Source organism: Leuciscus leuciscus (genome assembly GCF_965113295.1).
Source record: "Leuciscus leuciscus genome assembly, chromosome: 15".
NCBI classification, from domain to species: Eukaryota; Metazoa; Chordata; class Actinopteri; order Cypriniformes; family Leuciscidae; genus Leuciscus; species Leuciscus leuciscus.
Window position 1 is genome coordinate 27,738,957 of NC_138739.1, and position 14,039 is coordinate 27,752,995.

At 35.6% G+C, this 14,039-nt stretch overlaps 2 protein-coding genes across 3 annotated transcripts; one reads left to right on the top strand and one right to left on the bottom strand.

The window, feature by feature from the left end:
- Positions 1-2,048: 2,048 nt before the first annotated feature.
- On the bottom strand, positions 2,049-6,746 carry gpx4a (glutathione peroxidase 4a). 2 transcript variants are annotated; one of them, XM_082138906.1, is made up of 7 exons: positions 6,589-6,746; positions 5,193-5,287; positions 3,736-3,880; positions 3,508-3,659; positions 2,732-2,756; positions 2,533-2,592; positions 2,049-2,406 (listed from the first exon to the last, which is right to left on the bottom strand). In XM_082138906.1, the coding sequence occupies exons 1-7, from the start codon at positions 6,652-6,654 to the stop codon at positions 2,374-2,376; spliced, it is 576 nt and encodes a 191-aa protein (XP_081995032.1). In that variant the 5' UTR covers positions 6,655-6,746; the 3' UTR covers positions 2,049-2,373. The 2 variants fall into 2 exon arrangements, with proteins under 2 accessions (XP_081995032.1, XP_081995033.1); XM_082138907.1 differs by lacking the exon at positions 6,589-6,746 and adding an exon at positions 5,461-5,619.
- A 542-nt stretch (positions 6,747-7,288) lies between these two features.
- polr2eb (RNA polymerase II, I and III subunit E, b) lies at positions 7,289-14,025 on the top strand. The gene is made up of 8 exons (XM_082138911.1): positions 7,289-7,454; positions 7,629-7,803; positions 7,922-8,037; positions 11,356-11,436; positions 11,520-11,578; positions 11,713-11,791; positions 11,875-13,645; positions 13,688-14,025. Exons 1-7 carry the CDS (start codon positions 7,398-7,400, stop codon positions 11,938-11,940), a joined length of 633 nt encoding a protein of 210 aa, XP_081995037.1. The 5' UTR covers positions 7,289-7,397; the 3' UTR covers positions 11,941-13,645; positions 13,688-14,025.
- Positions 14,026-14,039: the final 14 nt, after the last annotated feature.

Consider the following 14,039-nt stretch of genomic DNA (forward strand, 5'->3'; position numbering starts at 1 on the left):
GCGAACGAATCGTTCGTTTGAACAGACTGAATGGTTCAATTGAACCGATTTGGAAAGCCACGAACAAATCATTTTGGGCTGGTTTTGCTGTTTGTCTGTCAGCCTGTGGTACTTGGTACTGAAAATAAAGGAATTCTAAAATAAATTACGATTACTGATTATTAGAGTTTTACAGCAGTAACTGTAACTAATGTGGTATTTTGACGAAAACTATTATATTTTGCCAGACAACTTTTGACACATCTAATTGAAAACAATTTAGTGATAAACAGTGGAGAACACGATTATTTGAAACATTGTTGATTGTTTGAACTGGTTTATTGACGCGAATCGAATGAATCGATTCGTAAAAAATGAATCTCACTTCCCTACAGGAGCTGCTGAGTGTTTTGATGAGACTGCTGCTCTCTGTTGGTGAATCACTGTAATATTCCAACAGTTCAGTGAATTCTCCATTTGCTTTAAATGAAGCAGTCAGCATATATAATACAAATGTTATTGTAAATGTAATTCTCTTAAATGTTCTTAGTATTATATTAGAGAATTATTGTCTTGTAGAGGTGGACAAATACACGACTTCCTTACTGGAGAATTGAGTGAAAGTACAGATAGGCCTACTACTACTGGTCAAATATTACTCTGTTTCAAGTAAAAGTTGTAAAGACCGATATTTATTTAAGTAAAAGTACAGAAGTGCTCGTTTTTAAAAGAACTTAAGTATCAAAAGTAAAAAGTAAATGTCTATGCATTGTTTTATTTTTGTTGCATTGTTGTATGTAATACTTACAGTACCTTATGCCTCTGAATCTATGCCATATACCTACCCTCATATCAATATCAAATTTATTTCTAGAACACAGTGGGATTGAATGTGAGATTGAATAAATCCACTCAATAAAGACCACAATGGTTTCGGACACCCAAATGTCTGTTCCCTAAAAATAGTGCCCTATTTAAAGTTTTTTGGCTTTTAGTATGAATATGTTACCCTTACTGTTATCTATAAGCTAGTGTGCTCCAAAACAATGACAAAATTTGCATTTAAGACCAAACCCAATGTTGAAAATTAAAATCAGTTTGATGTCAAAATCCAACGTCAGATTGACGTTAATCTCCAACGTTAGACAGACGTTGTATTGTGGTTGAAAATGAAAATCGGGTTGATGTCAGAAACCAACATCAGTCGGGTTCTGACGTCAACCCGACTTTCCTTTCCAACCAAAATCCAACGTCTGTCCGACTTTGGACGGTGATGTCAATCTGACTTCGGGTTTTGACGTCAACCCGACTTTCATTTCCAACCAAAATCCAACGTCTGTCCGACTTTGGATGGTGATGTCAATCTGACGTCGGGTTCTGACGTCAACCCGACTTTCATTTCCAACCAAAATCCAACGTCTGTTGGACGCCGGGTTCTGACGTCAAATCTACGTCGGATTCTGACGTCAACCTGACTTTCCTTTCCAACCAAAATCCAACGTCTGTCCGACTTTGGATGTTGACGGCAGTCTGACGTCATGTTCTGACATCAATATGACGTCAAACCTACGTCGGGTTCAGACGTCAACCCCGACTTTCATTTCCAACCCAAATCCAACGTCTGTCCGACTTTGGATGTTTAATTTCCAACCAAAATGCAACCAAATTCATCCCGACTGACGTTACTACTTTCTACTCAAGGACCTTGACAGAAATGTAGTGGAGTAAAAAGTACAATATTTGTCTTTCAAATGTAGTGAAGTTAAAGTAGTTTCCAGGAAAAATGATTCTCAAGTAAAGTACAGATACTCAAAAAGTGTACTTAAGTACAGAACTCAAGTAAATGTACTTTGTTACTGTCCACTTCTGTCTCAGTGATGACTTTTCAGTTTTCCAAGGCAATCATATACCGGTATAAAACATTTCAAGCTCACTGCACGGTTATTATAATTAACCAAAACGAACAATACAATTTTTGCTAGTTGCCAAAGCAACATTTCAGATTTTCAATTTGTTTAAGTTGATGTAAAAAAACTGGCTCACTGATACCAACAAATCACATTCACAAATTTTAAAATCAATTTCTTTGTGTTTATTAAGAAATGTTATGACAACATGTTTAGTGCTGAAGAAATGTACATATATTCATGTAAAAGCCCTGGGGCAGTTTAAGGACGGGGTGTCTCTCCAGACTGACGGCTGGCCACTGATGATGCTCTCAGGAGGGGTTGCACGCCAAATGCATCAGGTCTGTTTTTTCCTCAAGACGGGTTTCCAAACAAACCATCATTATTCCATGAGACGACATCACTGATTCCCAGCTGTCAGTCGGGGAGAATGAAGAGGGGCGGCAGGGCAGCGTGGGGTCATCTGACACTCAGCTAATGATTCTCCTTAGAGATATTTGGGCAGATCCTTCTCCACCACCTGAAAAAGAAATATCTGATATAAATGACATATTTTGTGCCAATATCGCGGTGACAATTAGATACTGTAGCTAATCGCAAACATGACCTAGTTTATGACTAAAATACAATCAAAGATTAAACGTACGCTTGGATTCTGCAGTGGAGAATATCTCTTCACAACCTGGCCTTCACGGTCAATAAGGAACTGAAAATAAAACAAAAACATATTGATTTTAAAGATTTATTTCAATGAAGCCACAAAATATTTAACTATTTAACATACAAGATTTAGTAACTCCTAAAACACTTTGAATTGGCATAATTCAAAGGAAAAATGCACATACCTTTGTGAAATTCCATTTGATGCCACTATAATGGAATAAAAACAACCGTCAATAGACATTTAAATATCATTTTTTAGAATGCATCAGCTCTTTTAAAGGTTTAGTCCACCCAAAAATGAAAAGTCTGTCATTAATTACTCATCCTCATGTCGTTCCAAACCTGAAAGACTTTCGTTCTATCTTCCGAACACAAATTAAGATCTTTTTGATGAAATCTGAGAGCCTCCATTGACAGTCTACGCAACTACCACTTTGACTCTTCAAAAAGTTCATAAATAGATCGTAAAACTATTCCATATGAATCGAGCGGTTTAGTCCAAATTTTCTGAAGAGACTTGATCGCTTTATATAATGAACAGATTGAATTTACCATTCTAAACTCTTCCGAGAGTTGTCATGGCAGAAATTCTGTCACTATTTATTCGCCCTCATGTCGTTCTAAACCTGTAGCGCTCTCTTTCTTCTGTTGAACAGTAAACAAGATTTTCTGAAGATTGTTGGAAACCAAACAGTTTCAGTTTCCATTGACTACTATTGTACGGACAAAAAAAAAAACTATGGAAGTTAATAGGAACCAAAACAGTTTTTTACCGGCATTCTTCAGAATATTATCTTTTACATTCCACAGAAGAAAGACAGTCATACAGGTTTGAAACGACATGAGGGTGAGTAAATATGAGGGTGATAAATATCATAATTTTTTAGTTTTGGCTGGACTATCCCTTGAATGATATCAAATAAGCATTTATTTAAACATAATTTACAAGTCAACTTACTTTCCAAAGAGTCCTTTTCCATTGGGTTGTTCCTTCAGCCACTTCCACAGAGGATGTGCGGTGTCGCCGTTCACGTCAATCTTACTGAACATGTCAAACTCTGCGTCGTAAGACTTGGCGAATTGCTTGATTTGGGAATTGGTTCCTGGTTCCTGAACAAAAACATATGATTTGGATCACGGTATTAATTGGATTTAAGAGCGTTAAAAACGTTTTTGCTTTCCGTACCTGGTGTCCGAACTGGTTGGATGGGAAGGCCAGGATGCGTAAACCTCTCTCAGCGTACTTGGCGTGCATCTCTGCAAACTGAGAGTAGTTTACCGGGGTTTTGCCTCACTTTGAGGCAACGTTAGTGATGATGACAACGTTCCCCCTAAAATATACAGTAAATGGGATTTTGTAAGTGTTACAGATCAGTGACCGACTGATGAAACTATATCACTCCCAGACTTTCAAGTCGTTTTCGAAAACACTCACGCAGAAACATACGCTTTATTGCTGGGAGAAGCATGATGAATGAAAACAATGTGTTTTAACAAATTGGCTCAAAATATGAAACATGTTTGATATCCTCCAAGTGGACAGAATCGTAGTCTGAAACTGCAAAATCAGAGTCTGTGCCTGTCATACACTATGCAATTTTCTGTGAAATCTATAGAAGCCCGTTTCCACCATATTAAATAAAAATCATGATTTGGTAAATCATAATTATGACATAAATGTATAATTATGATGTAAAAAGTTGCAATTAGGATATAAGTCATAATTATGACACAACAAGTGAACATTAATACATACTAAGTCAATTACAAGATAAAAAGTCAAAATTATGAGATAAAAAGTCATAATAAAAGTCAAGATTTCTGTCATAATTGTGATTTTTCATCTTATAATTTTTACTTTTTGTCATGATTATGACTTTATATATCATAATTTCAACTTTTCAACAATGACTTTTATATCGTATTTGTCATACTTGTGACATCTCATTATTTCAGTTCATATCATGATTTCGACTTTCCATTTAAACTTTTTTATATCAGAATTTTGACTTTTTATCTCATAATTTTGACTTCTTATATAACGATTTTGACTTTTTATAACAGATTTATGACTTTTGTCAATTTCGACTCAATTCATCTCATAATTTTGACTTTTCATCTCATAATTTAACTTTTTATATCATAATTTCAACTTTTGAATGATGTCATAATTTTGACTTTATATATCATAATTTCAGCTTTTCATCTCACAATTTCAACTTTTTGTCATAACTGTGACTATTTGTATCATATTTATGAATTAATGTCATACTTGTGACTTTTGTAAATTTCTATTCAATTCATCTCATAATTTCAACTTTTCATCTCGCAATTTCAACTTTTTTGTCATAACTGTGTCATATTTATGACTTAGTATGTCATACTGTGATTTTATGTTCATTTTGACTGTCAATTCATCTCATAATCTCATTTTATGATTTACCAAAACATGTGTTTTTCTCTTTTGTGGTGGAAATGGGCTTCAAAAGAAATCTGTCAACTCCAATTGCCCAAAAACTGCAGACCGACTCAGACTTTCATCAGTTAGCGTCACCTCCTCCAGACTAGTTTATTTCAGCCTTGAGGCTTTATACCTCGAGATGAAATAAAAAGCAATTGTACTTCTGTATTTCCATCTCTCACCTGTATTTGTCCAGAGAAACTTCATTGCCATCTATATCCGTGACTGTGAAGTCATAAATGGATTTGGCCGTCTGCCAGTCCTCTAGCTGTCCAGACTGAGGGAAAAAACAAGCTGTTGTAAAGTAAACAGTAGGACATATTTGAATAAATTTTTACAAAAAAATGTACTTCCGAAAAAAAAGTTCCATTTAAACAAATTTTATTCCAACGGCAACTGAAAACCTGTTTATCCAGTGTTCACATTCATACATTTTTAAATAATTCTTACCACTGTCTGCAACACTAGGGAGAAAACAACAGCAGAGCCTAAGAAACGCATGGCTGCCTTTCAGTATTAAACTACTGAAACAGCAGGCAGCGTGTTCGATCAAATCCTCTTGCTAAGTACCTTATGTTCCAGAAACATCCAGAACACTGAAAACCCCTCATATATATATATACTGTAGGGCTCCAGATAAATATTAACTTGTTACGGAGGCTGTTTCTTCATTATAGGTTGAATTTTTGCTGACTTCATGCTTGTAACTCGTCAACATGCATTTGATGGTAAATAATTTGAGGTCAAAGGTCACTGGGTGACGATCTTACATAACCTGAGAAAACTGATAGCTTGATGATGCGTTGGCACTCGGTCCACATATCAGATAAGACGCTGATGTACGCATTATATAAATTATACTGTTTTGCAAATGTAGTAGAATAGTAAACATATGATATTTCATATGGATATTGACTTAGACACTGCCTTCAGGGATGGATTCATGCAACAAAGATATAATAATAAGATAATAATAGCCTACATAAAATAATGTTTTGACACATTAATTGCAATAAAACAGCCATGAATATACTAAGTGCTTTGGCAATTGTTAATGGCATTTTGGACATCGTTGTGTAATATTTTTGGACATTATGGTCTGTTAAGTAATAGTAGCCTATTTATTTTATATATCAATATATCATGAATATTTGAGTTTGATACATGATGCTTTTGTAACATTTGGATAGACTATATAATGGATACAATAATATAAAATGATCAAAAACATATTTTAATTAGAAACAGACACAGCAGACCTTATATGTTTCTAGTTATGTATGCCAAAAAGAAAATGTCAAAAAAAAAAAAAAAATTAGATTAGATTAGATTATTATTGTTGTTATTGCGTATTATTTAAATAACAGACGAGGTAACTGGCACAAAGACTAAATACATAAATACAGTGAAACTAGACCCTCATCTTGCACAATAGGACTGATTGTGTGTCTGTGTACTGATGATAAAACATTTACAAAATCCCCGTTATTATGCCGCACATAGCTCGTATTTACCAGATTACGTAATATGATTCAGATTGGTAAATGTAAGTTACAGAAGTATTTAACTTTACGATACCATTGCACCAATGATCCCACTGCTCGATAAAGCCCCGAATAGCAAGACATGATTGATAAAACCCATTTTCTGTTCTTTACGCTTCGAAAAGTCCAGTAGTGATGACCAAATGAATCGTTCCTTTAAGCCGATTCTTTTCCAGTGAATAAGTTGTACCGGTTCAAAGAACGATTCGTTCATAAAGTATGATCCGATTGACAAACTAAAGAGGACACATGAAATTACAATAACCTCCCGTACTAATAAAATCTAATTATTCAACAATACGTACCCTTATATTTGAGCGTTTAAGTGAATGTAATATCTAATGCTAGGATGTTAGGGACGATAAATGAATCAATGAATCACTTTATGAACCGGTTCTTTGATACGAACTGTTCGAAAGAACCTATTTGCTGAAATCACACGCACTTTCGACATGAAATTCCACTCAGAAGTGTTTCTGGATTGTTACAAAACCTACTCCCTTTTAATATTTGTTTTCAGGATAAATCGATAACGATAAAAGCATGAAGATTTGCTGTAATGTGAAATAAAAACCACCAATCTAACTAAATATCGCATTTATTTGCTATTACTAACATGATATTATAACATTTTGTAATAAAAGCTTATTTATTTACAAAAAATGTAGTGCGTATTGTTTTGTACATACGAAATCAAAGTGCGCGTTGTAGTTAGGCTGTGGCGTAACGTCCGACGTCATATACACGCGCCATCAGCGGGACGCAAACGTGCAGTAGAAGGCTCGAATCAGCGGTCTGTTTTGATCGGAATATTAAGTATTAATCATCTTTTTTTAACGCGATATGGATGACGAGGAAGAGACTTACAGACTATGGAAAATTAGGAAAACTATAATGCAGGTAAATGAACAGCAACACAACTTGTTTAATGTAACGTTAACTTAAGCCATGCTGCGTAGACCGTTATTGTTACTCTTATTCCGATCCGCAGGAGTTTAATGCTTTATTATTACAGTACACATCCAAATAACAAAAAATATGTATGTTATTATTGTGTATATCGTCTCGGTGTAGCTTTGCCACGATCGTGGTTATTTGGTGACGCAAGATGAGCTGGATCAGACTCTTGATGAGTTCAGAAGCCAGTTTGGAGACAAACCCAGTGAGGGTCGACCTCGGCGAACCGACCTCACTGTCCTGGTCGCCCACAACGACGATCCAACCGACCAGATGTTTGTGTTCTTCCCTGGTATGTTGTATCTTCAACGGGAGCCCTGTTTAACCCTTCCATTAAGAACTATTGATGGATGTTTGATATATTTCGGATGTCTAGGACTAGTCATACATATGTATTATCTTGCTTTCAGAGGAACCAAAGGTTGGTATCAAAACCATAAAGATGTATTGTCAGCGAATGCAGGAAGAAAACATCACTCGGGCCATTATTGTAGTCCAGATGGGCATGACGCCCTCCGCCAAACAGGTGAGCGAGCCAAGCGTATTCACTGCGATATCGAAGGTGGTGGTGCAGGTATGACGTCACTTTGTAGGCCAACCGGCAGTTAGCATCACACTGATTCCCTCGACAAAATCCCAAAAGGTTTTCCCATAGGCTTTTGGATTATTGCTAAAAACAAGCTCTGGTGATATTTACACATTTTGTAAGCCTAAATGCAGTCGCCAGAAGTAAAAAGCTAAAGGTAGGCTATAAACGAACTACACCACGGTCCCACGAATTCTACATCACCACCGCTAAGCTTCTGACAACTCTTTCAGTTTTTGTCTTAAAATATTTTCCCAGAACGTTTGAATTAGAATAGTTTATAAGAGCACAATTATAAGCATACCGCGGCTGTAAGTTTAGCTTTTCAGCGTGATGTTCAATGTCCCCAACTGCCTCTGTAGTCCCATTTAGCACCTTTGTTAGCAAGGCCTACAAAGTGATGTCATACCTGCACCACTCTATATCCTCCTGGGACCCAGGAATAGACTTTTGTCCACTGTAGTGGATATTATATTTTAGTGAATTTCTCTGACATGATACATGTCACAACATGGGTGTCCTGTAAAGAGCACATTCAGGACTTTTCAGAGATACCAAATGTTTGGAGACTTCACCATGAAAACAACTCCTTGGTCTTTAAAAATGTCTGACATTAATTTAGTGATCAAATGTAGGAAATATGATAATATATTGTAATTATAATTTAAATCGGACTACTTTTCAAATTGTATTTCATAAACCAACATCTCAGGAAAATGTTTTGGGGTTTCAAATAAAAAAAAATTACTTTCTGTTACAGAACAGGGAATTGATTTCATACATGTCCACTGTAGAGGACGTCAGGACTTAAATCGTCTTTATCGGGCATTCTGGGAGACACAAGAAGTGAATATGGAAATAAATTATACATCAATATTCCTATGAAATATTAGATATTATTATTAAAATGTTGCCAATTATTACTCCAATTATTACACTTCTTTTTTCATTAAATGTTGCTCAAAGAACACATTAATGTGCAAATTAGATACAATGTATAGATGCATTGCTTTGAATGGCAATATTAATTTATGGCCATTTTACCCACATATTGCATAAAGTAAAATGGTGTTTCAATTAATTCCGTTATTTCTTTCATAACATAGTTGAGAATCCTCTTTATACAAATTTTGGTTTGTCTAAAAAATCCTGAAACCCCAAAATGTATTGGTGATTGAAAAAAAAAATACCATTGTTTTTGCCTATACATATAATTTCATGTAATTTTATTTTTTAAACAACTTAGTCCTGGGGCCTGTACCATGAAGGTAGCTGAACAAACTCGAGGTTACAGGATTAGTTTTGAGTTGACAAAACCAAACCGATGCAATCAGGCTTTATTGGTACCATGATGCAGCTCATCAACTTTCTCTGTCAACTCAGGCTTTGATCCTTAAGCTATGATTACTCCACGCGCGCGTGCACAGAAAAGAGTGACGTCGACGCTGAACAACCAATCGCGGGTAGAGCGAGAGCGATATATTTTCCCGCGGAGGAGCAAGAGATAATCATTCAGAATTACGATGAATTTAAATATGTATTTCAAGCTCGAAACAATACGGTCTCTGCTGCCAAAGCAAGAGAAGACTGTTGGAGAAAGATTGCTGATTGTTAATGTGTAAGTTAAACAAATACGTTCTATATTTATGTAAAATTATGTATGTATGTGTAGCCTATATGTGTAATATAGCCTATAGCCTATTTTTATAATATATAAAAAAATGATACATGCACATTTTTTATATATTATAAATATAGGCTATATTACACATAGGCTACACATACATAATTTTACATAAATATAGAACGTATTTGTACTACTAAGAAAGCTAGGGAATCCTATCATAAGATTAACAGAATAATAATAAAGATTTAAAATAATTCTTAACATGTATTATATTGTATAGTACATTTGTGCAATTTGCTTTTTTTTTTAAATAAAAAAAAAGTGCTCATGTGATGTCACCCTATCAATATATCTTACCGGCAATTTTATAAAAGCCCTCTTTTATGGACATGGCCGATAAATGTCCGGGGAACACTATTAATGAAACTATTCATGTACTCCTGCAGAGGTTACGTCACCTATATGTTTCTTTGCTCTCAGCTGATTGGTCAAACTTCAGTCTGAGATCTTGAATCCAGAACATAACCTGCCCCGGAGCAGGTTAGCCGTGTGGCGTAAGATACCATGGCAACGAACACCGATTCAAGCCAAGCTACTTTCATAGTACCTAAAACCCAGGGTTGGCGGAAACTAAACTGAAACATAGCTGGCTAGCCACCTAAACCGGCTTCATGGTACAGGCCCCTGGTGTCCCCTACAGAGGACATAGCATAACGTATTAATAAAATATTTTTCAAAAATGTTTTTTTACCATTTGTTTCTTGTGCTCTAAACATGGAAAAAAAACTAAATTCAAAAACCTTTTTTTTTCTGGGTCTCAGGAGGATATGGAAGGTTTATTAGGCTTGTTTGAGATGAGCAAAATCTTTGCAGAACCAATCACCAGTGATCACCGCAAGATTTATGCCGGTTAGAAATGTTCGAGTGTGGTCCGCCTTGCTCTGATGTCATGCAATATGTCAAAAAACTCGCGGTCACGTTGGATTCTGCAGTCGCCTACTCTCACCTACTTTTCAGGCGAGCCGCATCTCAAACAAGCCTATTAGAACGCTGCAGTGATGAGTTTTTGTAGGCCAACCAGAAGTTAGCGTCAACCTGGCTACCTCAAGAAATAACTGTTTGGATTATTGCAGAAAAGAAGCTCTGTGACCAACAGAAGTTTATGATTCTTAAATGTTTTGTTCATTATCATAATCTTCACAAATGAACAGTTTTAATGAATTTTGAAGCCTTATTGTCGCCAGAAGTAAATGTAGGCTATAGAGGGCAAACGTTGGGTTCCGAAACTAAAAACTCCCTTAATTTTCTTCATAGGTCAATTTGGTTTTAACAGTAACAAATAATTTAAGACAGTCCTACTTTGAGGTCCGACTCCGAGGTTGTTAAGATTATTTAAAAAAATTTTTTAAGAAGAATCGTGTTTAACAGCAGAGTCAAGAGAGTCTGTGGCTGCACAGACCAATGGGTCTATGACATCAAAGTACAGCGAGAGCGATTTGCATACAGAACCATTGACTTCCAAATGATGTGGAAGTGCTCAAACCATTTCTGAGTTTTGGCTACAAAAATGTGATTCCTGCAGGCTGTAGCCATCACGCAAGAATTAACTTGGTTTGTCTTTCAAATTTCAGTCTCTGGTAGACATGGCGCCAAAGTACATACTTGAGCAGTTTCTTCAGCAGGAGCTTCTAATCAACATTACTGAACACGAGGTGAGAAGAAACCTGCATTTTTACATGGACTTTAATTATTAGCCAGTTTTTGTGGAATGACAATGTGATTTTATTCTTTTCAGCTTGTTCCAGAGCACATAGTGATGACTAAAGAGGAAGTAACCGAGTTGCTGGCACGATAGTATCCTTTTGTACCTGGAGGCATGCAGTCATGTTTCTCTGCTCACACACAATTGAATGGTTTACTGTAGGAGTATCTGTATTTATAGCTTTAGATTGGATAATGCTGGTTAGCCTTAACCAGCTCCTCTCCAGTAAACTAAAGGAAAGCCAGCTTCCCAGAATTCAAGCTGGGGATCCTGTCGCCCGTTACTTTGGCTTAAAAAGAGGCCAGGTGGGAAATATCTAAAGTGCAGTTTTCTTATTTTTACATCTCTGAAAATATTTGGGGTTAGTAACTTGTGCCGTGTTTTTCAGGTTGTTAAGATCATCAGACCGAGTGAAACTGCTGGACGGTACATCACATACAGATTGGTCCAGTAATGCTTGAAGTCAGTATTTTTGTTTTAGTTCATTAGGTTGGGAATCAAAAATCGATTTCAATTCTGGAATCGGATACTTTTACAATTTCACTTACCGATTCCTGTGTGTGTATTTTAATGTGGTTTTAAAGCATTAAAGCACAAGATGTAAAAGAAAACTTGTGCATGAATACTGAATTGAGTTAATTCACATCATCTTGCACTTAAACTGAGAAATACACACAACATTTTCAAAATATCCTCGTAAATGCATTCGGTGATGTCTTAAGTGAACATAAACAGTTGAGAAAGAAAACGCATGTGGAACAGTATATTGGATCTGTGTATTCAGATCTAAAAGTGACAGCAGCCTAATAAACCCATTGGTGTCAATGTTAAAGGGATAGTTCACTTTGAAATAAAATTTTGGTATGTTTTAGCTTACCTCAAGGGCATCCAAGATGTAGGTGTCTTTTTTTCCGCAGTAGTTTCAATTTTGATATTTTTAGGTCAAACCGTTCTTGTCTGTCAGTCATATAATGCAGGTCTATGGTCATTATCTCAAAGAGCATGCACAGAGTCCAAATTAAAACAATTCCCCATCGTCCAAATTAAACAATTCCCCATCGTAAGTACACATTGATGGCCTAAGACACGAAACGAGCGGTTTGTGTGAGAAAACGAACAGTATTTATATCGTTTTTACCTCTTGAACACAGCCATGTCCGAGTGATCTGATCTGACGTGTACGCAGACTGGTGCATAGATATATACACTAGATGTCGCCTTGTCTACGGCAGTTCATTGGAACGAATGTCTTTAAGGCGACATCTAGTGTGTATATATCTATGCACCAGTCTGCGTACAGAAGAACGGTTTGACCTAAAAATATCAAAATTGAAACTACTGCGGAAAAAAAGACACCTACATCTTGGATGCCCTTGAGGTAAGCTAAAACATACCAACATTTTATTTCAAAGTGAACTATCCCTTTAATCAAAGAACAAAATAATTAACTTCTGTAATAAGGATCAATCTATATTTTATGTATAAAAAGAACTAGCAATAGCACAAATAAATACAACTGATCAAAGTTCAGAAATTGAAATGTAATTTGCTTATTTGTTCTTATTGTATTACTGACTGTATGCTTGCCTTTAATGTTTGAAACTTATATTAGTCTAGTTTATTAGTTAGTAGTTCTTTAGGCTGTTTTTTGTTCATGGTACTCAGCTGCAATAATGTTTTACAAAAAGACAAATACGTTTGATAACTAAGAGGCTGTTTACACAACACAGTTTTCAACTAAAAACTGAAAATATGCATTTTGGCCGTTCATTTACACGACAACAGCGCTTTGGGGACCTGAACACTTTTGAAAACGTGTTTCAAAGTGCACGTTTTTGAAAAATATACCATCGTCTCCTTGTAAACTACAAAAACGGTGACGTCATGCGCATTACATGTTCAGTCCTTAAATGCATAGTGTTTCTTTACAAAGTGACATCGCCACCTACTGACCTGGCAGCGTAATACACTGTTTTTAGTCGTTTTCGCAGATCTGTGTGAACGGGATCGTTTTGACAATGTTGTCATCTGTACGCGAAAAACGCAATGGAAAAACTTTACGGTTTTTAGTATATTGTCGTCATGTAAACATACCCTCTGTTTGACTGTACCAAATTGGAATCAATAAACAATTGAATCTAAAATTAAAGAGAACAATTGTCTCTAAAATTGAAAAGACCAAACCCTACAAGAGTGTTCAGTTAATGTTGAGTAATTGCATTTTATTTGCTGTTATTGTCTTTTCTCATTTCCCTGTAATACTTGTCAAGTTAAAAAAACAAAAACATTTCAACATTGATGATTAAAATTCAAGTTGCCATTATGTAAATCAATGTTATTTTAGTCTCATTAACCTAAACAGTCTTTACTAATGATTTGTCTTTTATATTTCACATTTTTAGTTGATAATGCTGTAAGTTAATGATATTTGTTTCATCTTTCCTTTGACAGGTGTGACATTTTCTCCAACTGCTGAAAGTGAAAGGTCTTGTTTTTTAAATAATGCTCTTTTAAATAATAAATATGGTTCTGTAAGTCAGTCTCTCCATGTGT